Below are 12,896 nucleotides of genomic sequence, written 5' to 3'. Positions count from 1 at the left end.
CGTCATGCACCAAATATTGAGTTTGTTGAATTGAAAGTTTCTTTAAAATGTCTTCTGTTGTGTTTCACAGGTTTGGAATGACATGAGCGTGAGAGTCAAAAAGTTCAGTGGGGTTCTTCTATATAGACTCAATTTTAAGAACTCTTTAGGCCTAAAAGGTTCTATATGAAGAGTTCAGATGCAAAAGCCTCTAAATGCCATTTGAAATTTTCTTCTTGAATGATGATTTTTATCAAACTTGTATATTTAAGTTCAGTAATTTCACTTAAATAACAATTAATAGGTAATTATCATTGCCATTTAAGTGAAATCACTGAACTTAAATATACAAGCTTGATAAAAATCATCATTCTAGAAGAAAATTTCAAATGGCACTTAGAGGCATCTGAACTCTTCAAATACAATCAGGTTGAAATGTCTTAAATTATACTTTCGTGGTTAACAGGTTATTTCAATTAATTTCTACTGGTAAAGTACGTTTACGAGTTTCATTCATAAAATCATCCCGAAACACATCTCTCCCTCACGGGTCAAAATTACCCGAAGCCCTAAAATTACCTGCTTTTATTTTATTTTTTGTCCAGAAAGCTTATTTTATTTTGATAATTTTTTTTAATGCACATTTTATTTTATTTTCCTTTTAATTACTAGATTTGATCAATAAATAAAAAATATATAGTAATTTAATCACATTCTTTCAACTTAAATTTAAAATAACTCACAATTTCATGTTTAACCCTTTTAATTCAGCTCAGAATATCTTACATTTGGTGTCTTTACGTTCTCTTGTGGAAAATATACAATATAATATGATATTTCATTCATATTTTTAGATGGCCTTACAGCTCTATGTGGAGCTATGAGCTGTTCCTCGGTTTGTCCTAAACTTTGCATTCAGATTCAGATACATGTGTAGACATTATAAAATAATTAATTGGTAAAGTTTTAGCATTTTTAGTTTGGATTTTGAGTATGTTTATGTTTTTCTATGTACTGGAGCATTTCTCGCTTTCCACTCATTCCTAAGAGGGTCAAATTGACCACAAAACTCCTTGAATCAATTAAACATTTTGGTAACACTTTACTTGAAGGGGTGTGCATAAGACTGACACGACACCACATTCATGACACGTGTCCTGTCATGATTATGAAGAAGGAGGATAGCCAGGACACAGTAATTTGATTACAGTAATTCATACCAATCCTGCTGATTTCAACATTCAAACACAAAACACTCAATCACACACAAACTTACACGCATGATAAATCCATTCTAGCGCACACACAAATACACACACACACACACACACACACAGCTTTCCCTCTCTACCCTCATGGTAAACTATCCCAAAAAATACCCCTTTTTTCTCTCTTCCTTTCTTGTTTTGTTCTGTTTTGTCAATTATTGTTCTCATTTGTTTCATGTTGTATGTGTGATACACTGTATATGTATCTTTTCTCAATATCAAATAATGATTGTATACTGTACGTTTTGTTTTTTACACTCTGTTTGGATTTTGTATCATGTGTCAATAAAAAAAATGAATGTGAAGGAGGGTTTATGCAACATTCAAATGTCATTCGCTCAGTTATGACATTTTTAATGCAAATATATGACATTGTTTGAGATGTCTTTGTTATGACACCTTGACATAAACCAACACATCATAACCCGTCAGTGTCATAAACAGATTAATCATCAAACTTAAGAAAGCACCTAGCTTTATGGGTTAACATTACATTAAACTGTCAGGTGGGTGGTTTTGACGTTGGCTGTCATGAAGACATTATAACTTTTTAATGACAAATTTAATGTGTACCACTGTAGTTGAGCTCACGAAAAATATTCATGACACAGTTATAATGCCTCATGACAGCCAATGTCAAAGTAATGTCGAGTTGTCATGACAAAGACACTGACAGGTTATGATGTATTGGTTTATTTCAAGATGTCATCATCATAAAGACATCTCAAACAATGTCATATTTTCATTATAAATGTCATAACTGAGCGAATGACACTTAATAACAGTTGTCATAAACATGCATAAACCCTCCTTCATATTCATAACACGTGTCCTGTCGTGATTATGAAGGAGTCATGTCAGTCTTATGCACACCCCTTCAAGTAAAGTGTTACCAAATTTTGTGTGACAAAAGTCTGATGAACACCATTTTGTTTTAGTTTTAAATATTTTGCGGGTCAAAGCGACCTGAGCGAAGGATGAAGCTTAAAACTAAATCATAAAATGCTCTCATAATTGGGAAAGCCTAAAATGTTGTGAGAGTTTTGGAGTGGTTCAGTGTTTTCTCTGTTGCTGAATCTCTGAGTCTGGCAGAACAGCACAGCTGGAAACTGATAAACGACCGCAATCTCAGCGGTGTGTCGCAGTCCATCCTGCGGATTAAACCCTTCCCGTCGAGATCATTTGCCTCACCGTTTCTCCATTGTGGCGTACATTTTGCAACTTATTTTAAAAACCACTCCATGTTTATCACTGCATGGCTGTTGTGGATGAATGCGTCTATAGCGTGTGTCTCTGACGCTGTATATACACAGTAGATGCTGCTATCAGACGCCTGCAGGGAGGCTTAATCAAGCGCTCAAATCAGGCGTCAGGGAAAACCGTATAATGTCGAGCTGGTTACGATTTCCCAATCACAGCATCCCAGTCCTTAATTAGCCCTCATTGTGCTCTTTAAACCTCTCTTGCAAAGTGGTGCTTGAATACACATTATCTCATCAAACTGATAATGCTATTAAAATAATAGTCTTACAGTAAACCTGCATCACATTACATATCAACCGCATGAGTTTACACTGACGCCTAGTGGTTGCTTTGTAATACTGCTTGTCATTTATATAATGTGTGTATATATATATATATATATATATATATATATATATATATATATATATATATATATAAATTTATATATTTATATATATTTTTTTTTCTGAATTTTTGCTTTAATTTGTTAAAAGGAGCCGCCTCATAAGAGTCATTTGTGAATATTTAGAATAATATTAAATTCAGATTGCAAGGTCAAATCAGCCAGACTCTCGTGTTTTGCTGTGATGATGTGATGTTACAGATTCAGTTTTTCAGTTTTCCATGCTTTTTTATGGAATAACATTGTGTTTGCATCTGGCTTTATAATATTTATTTGTTTTTTTTTTGTGCAGGAATCACTTTTATTGAATGTTTGTCATCTGTTGATCACACAATCTTTCTGTATGTTGCTCTGACCGCTTAAGAAAAGGAAAAAAGGTTTATTGGCATCGATGGTCCCATAAACATCCATGGAACCTTTCAAATGTTCTCAGTAATTGTAAAAGGTTGTTCAGATTACTAAAATGCTCTTCATGCTAAAACAAGTCCCTCTGTGGTGAAAATCCAGCTTTTAGTGTTGATTATGTGCTTATGTGCTTATGTGTCTATGTGGTGTTTTGAATATGCTTTAAGACAAATTATGTGCAAATTCATATGGAAGCTTGTTTCCACCACAGAATAAAAAATAAAAAAGGTAATTGTGACTTTTTATCTCACAATTGTGTGATATAACATTGAAATTGCATGTTATAAAGTCACAATAACGTGATATAAAGACACAATTGTGTTATAAAGTTACAATTGCGTGTTATAAAGATACCATTGTGGGTAACACTTTATTTGAAGGGGTGTGCATAAGACTGACATGACAGTATCATAAACATAACATTACATAAACATGACATAACACCTGTCATGAACATAAAGGAGTCTTTATGAATGTTTATGACTGTTGTCATTAAGTGTCATTTGGTAAATTATGACACTTTTAATGCAAAGTTGACATTGTTTAAAATGTCTTTGTTATGACAACTTGACATTAACCAAGAAATCACAACCTGTCACAAATATGTCATAACAAGTCTAATTATCAAACTTAAAGAAGTTATTTAGCTTTGTGTTAACATTACATTACCCTGTCATATGTCATGGTTGGTTTTGACTTTGGCCTTCATGACACCATTATAACTGTGACATGAATATTTGACTTGTTCTCATTGTACTAGTTATAAAGATGTCATTAAGGGTTATTACACTGTCAAATGCTTTAACAACAGTGTCATTATATTTCCCCTTACCTCAAGTAAAATGGAACATGTTGGACTAGTTATGATTTCTTGGTTAATTTCAAGTTGTCATAACAAAGACATTTTAAACAATGTCAACTTTGCATTAAAAGTGTCATAATTTACCAAATGACACTTAATGACAACAGTCATAAACATTCATAAAGACTCCTTCATGTCCATGACAGTGTCATTGCAGTCTTATGCACACCCCTTCAAATAAAGTGTTACCAATTGTGTTATAAAGTCACAATAGTGTGATAGTCACAATTGCGTGTCATAAAGTCACAATTGTGTGATATAGTCACAATTATGTGTTAGAAAATCACAATTACGTGATATAAAGTCGCAATTGCATGATATAGTCACAATTATGTTATAAAGTCACGGTTGCGTGATATAAAGTCGCAATTGCGTGTTATAAAGTCACAATTGCGTGTTACAAAGTCACGATTGTGTGATATAAAGTCACGATTGCGTGATATAGTCACAATTATTTGTTATAAAGTCACAATTGCGTGATATAAAGTCGCAATTGTGTGATATAGTCACAATTATGTTATAAAGTCATAATTGCGTGATATAAAGTCACAATTGTGTGATATAGTCACAATTATGTTATAAAGTCATAATTGCGTGATATAAAGTCACAATTGTGTGATATAGTCACAATTATGTTATAAAGTCATAATTGCGTGATATAAAGTCGCAATTGCATGATATAGTCACAATTATGTTATAAAGTCATAATTGTGTGATATAGTCACAATTATGTTATAAAGTCATAATTGCGTGATATAAAGTCGCAATTGCATGATATAGTCACAATTATGTTATAAAGTCATAATTGCGTGATATAAAGTCACAATTGTGTGATATAGTCACAATTATGTGATATAAAGTCGCAATTGTGTGATATAGTCACAATTGCATGTTACAAAGTCACGATTGTGTGATATAAAGTCATAATTGCGTGTTATAAAGTCGCAATTGCTTGTTATAAAGTCACGGTTGCGTGATATAAAGTCACAATTGCGTGTTACAAAGTCACGATTGTGTGATATAAAGTCACGATTGCGTGATATAGTCACAATTATTTGTTATAAAGTCACAATTGCGTGATATAAAGTCGCAATTGTGTGATATAGTCACAATTATGTTATAAAGTCATAATTGCGTGATATAAAGTCACAATTGTGTGATATAGTCACAATTATGTTATAAAGTCATAATTGCGTGATATAAAGTCACAATTGTGTGATATAGTCACAATTATGTTATAAAGTCATAATTGCGTGATATAAAGTCACAATTGTGTGATATAGTCACAATTATGTTATAAAGTCATAATTGCGTGATATAAAGTCGCAATTGCATGATATAGTCACAATTATGTTATAAAGTCATAATTGCGTGATATAAAGTCACAATTGTGTGATATAGTCACAATTATGTGATATAAAGTCGCAATTGTGTGATATAGTCACAATTGCATGTTACAAAGTCACGATTGTGTGATATAAAGTCATAATTGCGTGTTATAAAGTCGCAATTGCTTGTTATAAAGTCACGGTTGCGTGATATAAAGTCACAATTGCATGTTACAAAGTCACGATTGTGTGATATAAAGTCACGATTGCGTGATATAGTCACAATTATTTGTTATAAAGTCACAATTGCGTGATATAAAGTCGCAATTGTGTGATATAGTCACAATTATGTGTTATAAAGTCATAATTGCGTGATATAAAGTCACAATTGTGTGATATAGTCACAATTATGTTATAAAGTCATAATTGCGTGATATAAAGTCGCAATTGCATGATATAGTCACAATTATGTTATAAAGTCATAATTGCGTGATATAAAGTCACAATTGTGTGATATAGTCACAATTATGTGATATAAAGTCGCAATTGTGTGATATAGTCACAATTGCATGTTACAAAGTCACGATTGTGTGATATAAAGTCATAATTGCGTGTTATAAAGTCGCAATTGCTTGTTATAAAGTCACGGTTGCGTGATATAAAGTCACAATTGCGTGTTACAAAGTCACGATTGTGTGATATAAAGTCACGATTGCGTGATATAGTCACAATTATTTGTTATAAAGTCACAATTGCGTGATATAAAGTCGCAATTGTGTGATATAGTCACAATTATGTTATAAAGTCATAATTGCGTGATATAAAGTCACAATTGTGTGATATAGTCACAATTATGTTATAAAGTCATAATTGCGTGATATAAAGTCACAATTGTGTGATATAGTCACAATTATGTAATAAAGTCATAATTGCGTGATATAAAGTCGCAATTGTGTGATATAGTCACAATTATGTTATAAAGTCATAATTGCGTGATATAAAGTCGCAATTGCATGATATAGTCACAATTATGTTATAAAGTCATAATTGCGTGATATAAAGTCACAATTGTGTGATATAGTCACAATTATGTGATATAAAGTCGCAATTGTGTGATATAGTCACAATTGCATGTTACAAAGTCACGATTGTGTGATATAAAGTCATAATTGCGTGTTATAAAGTCGCAATTGCTTGTTATAAAGTCACGGTTGCGTGATATAAAGTCACAATTGCGTGTTACAAAGTCACGATTGTGTGATATAAAGTCACGATTGCGTGATATAGTCACAATTATTTGTTATAAAGTCACAATTGCGTGATATAAAGTCGCAATTGTGTGATATAGTCACAATTATGTGTTATAAAGTCATAATTGCGTGATATAAAGTCACAATTGTGTGATATAGTCACAATTATGTTATAAAGTCATAATTGCGTGATATAAAGTCGCAATTGCATGATATAGTCACAATTATGTTATAAAGTCATAATTGCGTGATATAAAGTCACAATTGTGTGATATAGTCACAATTATGTGATATAAAGTCGCAATTGTGTGATATAGTCACAATTGCATGTTACAAAGTCACGATTGTGTGATATAAAGTCATAATTGCGTGTTATAAAGTCGCAATTGCTTGTTATAAAGTCACGGTTGCGTGATATAAAGTCACAATTGCGTGTTACAAAGTCACGATTGTGTGATATAAAGTCACGATTGCGTGATATAGTCACAATTATTTGTTATAAAGTCACAATTGCGTGATATAAAGTCGCAATTGTGTGATATAGTCACAATTATGTGTTATAAAGTCCTTACACCTTCACCGGAAATACCGCCATGCATAGAGCCCAATTCCGTAATTCTGTGATCGCGCAAATCATAGGGCCCTACTAAAGGGGGACTTGGAGAACTGGCCCTTATATAGAGTCGCTGTGAAAACCTCTTTGTCAAACCTTTATTTTGAAGAGTGTGAATAAGAGCGTCTGCTCACTGTTTATATGAATGTGCGTGTAGTCAGAGCGTATATACGTTTGAGAAAGGCATGCATGGAAAGAAGATACAGAGAGTGTGAGGAACCCAGTGGCCCTCAGGAAAGGCCCACAGACCAAGTGGCAACATCTCCAAACTTGTCAGCACAAGCGGGTCGACAACGCAGTCCTGCCCTCTGTCCCCGATCACAAGATCCACAAGGACGAGGCTGTTTCTCTTCTCGCACCACATCAACCTGTCAGGGGCCGAGGGAGAGAACCGGGCCGACGCGCACACACACCAGGTGTCCGAAACTCACATCACACCATCCTAACAACTCACAATCCTGCTAATGGCTCTTTCTGTGTTTCCTCGAGTCTTGGGTCTCTGTGTTCTGCTGCTGTCGTCGGGTCGCTGTGGTCCGATTCCCCGAGCTGTGGATAGTGTGGACAAGCAGGAGGTTCTGGGGCAGTTCCTCCACATGCTGAACCTGACGGACCCGGGGCCCGGATTGAAGCCGCGCTCCAGCCGCACCAAACCTCCCGAGTACATGCTGGAACTTTACAACCGGTTCGCCACCGAGCGCAGCGCCACGCCGTCCGCCAACATCGTGAGGAGCTTCCGGAACGAAGGTAACCAGCCCGTCCTGGATTGGGTCGTGACAAACGTTAGTTACTAAAAGCAAAGGAACCTGCCTTGTTTGTTTTTTAACTGGATTTATGTAGCTTGTCAAGTCACATGTGTTTATATAGTAATACAGAAGAAGCTTCACATTAATTAAACTATAAATGAACTAATTAATAAACAATAAAATAACTAAATTAGTCAATAAATACAGAAGCTTCACATTAATAAACAATAAAATAAGAGAATTAATCAATAAATACAGAAGCTTCACATTAGTGATAAAATAACAAATTCATCAGTAAATACAGAAGATTCACCTTAATAAATAATAAAATAACTAAACTGATCAATTATGAAAAAAAATGAGCCGCAGTTCAGAAGACAACAGTGTCATTATTCAGATCAGTTTTAATAACTCAATGTTGCTTCAGTTGTGATTTACTAATTATTGAGTATTTCTGTGTATTTTGCATTTTTTCATGCTTTTGTACTTGTGCAATATTTTAGAAATCACTATTCGATTTTTCCTAAAAAAAAAAAACTTGAAAGAAATTACTTTTGCAATTTATTATTTAAAATGATAATTATTTTTAGTATTAGAATTATCTAAACATTCTTTAACTTAAACCATGTGATCATTATTTTAATACTTTTATATTATTAGATTAGTATTATAATATTTTAAGAAATATATTTATTATTGTTTAACTATTCTTATTATTCTCCTGGTGTTTGTATTATTATGATAATGTATATTGTTAGTATTATAATATTTTAATAATGATATGAATTATTATTATTTAAAATAAAATAAAAATAATTATTATTTTTATACTATGTATATATAATATTATTGTCATTCTTTTTTACAATTAAATTATGATTATTTTAATAATACTTATTATTATTATTATTATTATTATTTAACCATTCTTTAAATTAAAAATTCAAATGTTTCTTATTTTTCTCCTGGTGTTTGTAGTTATATTATCATATTTTTTAACAAATATATATGAATTAATATTATTGTTTCAAATTAAAAATGATAATTATTAATATTATCTTTTTTTTATATATTTTTCTCTTTTTTTTTTACAATTGACACCAATGACTATTTTAATAATACTTATCATTATTATTTAACCGTTCTTTAAATTCAAAATTCAAATGTTTCTTGTTTTTCTTCTGGTGTTTGTATTATTATAATAATGTATATTGTTAGTATTATAATATTTTAATAATGATATGAATTATTATTATTTAAAAATTCAAATGTTTCTTATTTTTCTCCTGGTGTTTGTAGTTATATTATCATATTTTTTAACAAATATATATATGAATTAATATTATTGTTTCAAATTAAAAATGATAATTATTAATATGATCTTTTTTTTATATCTTTTTCTCTTTTTTTTTTACAATTGACACCAATGACTATTTTAATAATACTTATCATTATTATTTAACCGTTCTTTAAATTAAAAATTCAAATGTTTCTTGTTTTTCTCCTGGTGTTTGTAGTTATATTATCATATTTTTTAACAAATATATATGAATTAATATTATTGTTTCAAATTAAAAATGATAATTATTAATATTATCTTTTTTTATATATATATCTTTTTCTCTTTTTTTTACAATTGACACCAATGACTATTTTAATAATACTTATCATTATTATTTAACCGTTCTTTAAATTAAAAATTCAAATGTTTCTTGTTTTTCTTCTGGTGTTTGTATTATTATAATACTGTATATTATTAGTGCCATAATATTTTAATAATTATTATTTGTATTATTTATGCATAACATTATTATTGTCATTGTTATAATTATGATTTATTATTTTTACAATTAAAACCAATGGTTATTTTAACAATACTTTATTAATAACCATTCGTTACATTAAAAATCAAGCATGTTTCTTGTTTTATCTCCTGGTGTCTGTTTGTTCCTTATCCAGATTGACATCAGACAAATGGTGTCGTTTGTTTTCTCAATAAAACGTGTCTTTCCCACAGACCACACCTCGAGCAAGAGCCTGCGAACACACCGACTCCTGTTCAACCTCTCCGTGCCGCAACAGGAGCGCGTGGTCAGCGCCGAGCTGCGTCTGCACACACTCCTCGCCAGAGACTCGACCCAGCACGTCGGGTCCGGGTGGAAGGTGAGCGTATTCGACACGCACCGGGGCGCACGCTACGACACAGGTGAGAGAGATCCGCTGGCGTCGAGGCACGTTCACCGTGAGGACAGCGGGTGGGAAGTCTTTGACATGACGAACGCTGTTCAACATTGGCGAAAGCTCAACATCGTGACCCCCAGGCTGGAGGTTCACGTTGAAAACCTGAACGCGTTTAGGAATGCGAACGTAGACCTGTACATCGACAAGAACCCCGATGGACAACACGAGCCGGTGCTGATCGTCTTCTCAGATGACCAAAACGAACGTCGTATGATGGAGGAGGACAACGAACTGAGGACAGATGAAGAGCAGGTGCGCTTAAACAACGGCGTCTCCAGAGTCCGGCGCGGCGCTGACGCGGAAGACTGCAAGATAGCCGAGATGTACGTGGATTTTAAGGATATCCTTTGGGACTCGTTCGTCTTGGCGCCGTCTGGTTATCAGGCGTTCACTTGTCGTGGCGTGTGCGACTATCCTTTCACTCGCGAAGTGACCACACACGCCATCATCCAAACGCTGCTCAACTTTAAGAGTCCTCAGAGGGCCTCGAAAGCCTGCTGTGTGCCGACCGAGTTAAAGCCCATATCCCTCCTGTATGAGAACGAGAACGGCGTCGTGGTTTTAAATAATAAATACGAAGGAATGGTGGTCAAGGAATGCGGATGCAGATAGTCCGAGAAAGACTGTTTTCATTTTATTTAGGCCTCATGTATATTTACTTGTTGTAAATGACTCCGTTTTCTATTGCACATCCTACTTGTAATATACAACACACTGCTAATCATTTGTCACTTATAATGAGAGAAGTTCAAACTAAATAGAGACTTTACACGCAAAACATTTTTTGGTTTTTCATGCATTGAGTTTTGAGATTTTGGACTGTTTAGCTTTTCATAACGTGTTCTTTCAGACTAGTTGAAGAAAGCATCCAAAATACATTCTTAAGTGTTTATTTCATTTCGCGTTTCAATTCCAATGCAAACCTTAATATTTCAACAAAACTAAACGATTTTGACAAAATTGGACAAAATTTGCTTAATGTTCCGGAAATGTATGCAAATGAAAACATATTTAATTAATAATACTAATAACTCTTACAAAAATAAACAATTTTGACAAAGTTGAACAAAATTTTCAACCCGGCTTTATCCAATGTTCTGGAAATGTATGCAAATTAAGGAATATTTAATTACATACAGTAATGCCTCATTTGCATATTCAAACATAACATTTTAGAAAACTTAAAAAATAAAGTGTTTTTTCACAGTGATGAACAGAAATGGTCCTTCAAAGCACCTCTCAGTGATCAGTTCTTTAAAACAACCATTACACTCTAAAGAATGCTTTTTAATTACATTGTTAACCCAGCCTTTGGGTTTGTCCATATTTGACCCAAAATTGGGTTAAAACAAGCATTTTTAGAGTGTATTTTCTTAGTTTAAAGAACCTTTTTCCAACAATACGGTTGTATGGATGTTAAAGGAACCATCGATGCCGAGAAAGAAGCTTTACTTTTAAGTGTGAGCATCTATTTATATCAGCTTAACTTCCGCCGCACACAATCAAATAACATTGATTGCAACCCAAACGTTCTTCCTGCGAGCGCGAGTGTTCTCTCGCCCCTGACGGCCGCATGCCATGCGAGCCACAAACACGTTCTCTTCCACAGCTGAGATAAGGAGGTGTCAAAACCCGAGAAGTGTGCGACCCCTCACTCAGGATGAGACCTCATCCCAAGTGGTGTGTCGTTGGAGGCGAGAGCCGTCAGATTCCTGAGCGCCAACAGCAACCGTTTCCAACGACTGGCCCTCTAATGCTGGGTTGAGCTTCAACCCAGGGTGCAATGACACTCTTAGAAGAAACAGTTCTAGATGGATCCTTTAAAGGAGTAGTTCACCCTAAAATTAAAATTAGCCCATGATTTACTCACCCTCAGACGAACACAATCCGAGTTATAATAAAAAATGGCCACACTCTTCCGAGCTTTATAATGGCAGTGAATGACCGTTTCTGTTTTGAAGTCCATAAAAGTGCATCTATCCATCATAAAGGTGCATCTGTCCATCATAAAAGTGCATCCGTCCATCATAAAAGTGCATCTGTCCATCATAAAAGTGCATCTATCCATGATAAAAGTGCATCTATCCATCATAAAAGTGCATCTGTCCATCATAAAAGTGCATCCGTCCATCATAGAAGTGCATCTGTCCATCATAAAAGTGCATCTGTCCATCATAAAAGTGCATCTATCCATCATAAAAGTGCATCTATCCGTCATAAAAGTGCATCTGTCCATCATAAAAGTGCATCTGTCCATCATAAAAGTGCATCTGTCATCATAAAAGTGCGTCTGAAAGTGCATCCGTCATCATAAAAGTGCATCTGTCCATCATAAAAGTGCATCTATCCATCATAAAAGTGCATCTGTCCATCATAAGAGTGCATCTGTCCATCATAAAAGTGCATCTATCCATCATAAAAGTGCATCTGTCCATCATAAAAGTGCATCTGTCCATCATAAAAGTGCATCTGTCCATCATAAAAGTGCATCTGTCCATCATAAAAGTGCATCTATCCATCATAAAAGTGCATCTGTCCATCATAAAAGTGCATCTATCC

The 12,896-nt window shown here is 33.8% G+C and overlaps 1 protein-coding gene across 1 annotated transcript; it reads left to right on the top strand.

Moving 5' to 3' along the window:
* Nucleotides 1-7,763: 7,763 nt before the first annotated feature.
* bmp10l (bone morphogenetic protein 10, like) lies at nucleotides 7,764-11,319 on the top strand. Its single transcript, XM_039670325.2, has 2 exons — nucleotides 7,764-8,097; nucleotides 10,114-11,319. The coding sequence occupies exons 1-2, from the start codon at nucleotides 7,818-7,820 to the stop codon at nucleotides 10,947-10,949; spliced, it is 1,116 nt and encodes a 371-aa protein (XP_039526259.2). The 5' UTR covers nucleotides 7,764-7,817; the 3' UTR covers nucleotides 10,950-11,319.
* The last annotated feature ends 1,577 nt before the right edge of the window (nucleotides 11,320-12,896 follow it).

The sequence above is a fragment of the Pimephales promelas genome, chromosome 23 (genome assembly GCF_988280905.1).
Source record: "Pimephales promelas chromosome 23, fPimPro1.hap1.1, whole genome shotgun sequence".
NCBI lineage: Eukaryota > Metazoa > Chordata > Actinopteri > Cypriniformes > Leuciscidae > Pimephales > Pimephales promelas.
The sequence above is the reverse complement of the archived record's forward strand: the minus strand, read 5'-3'. Positions and strand labels throughout refer to the sequence as shown.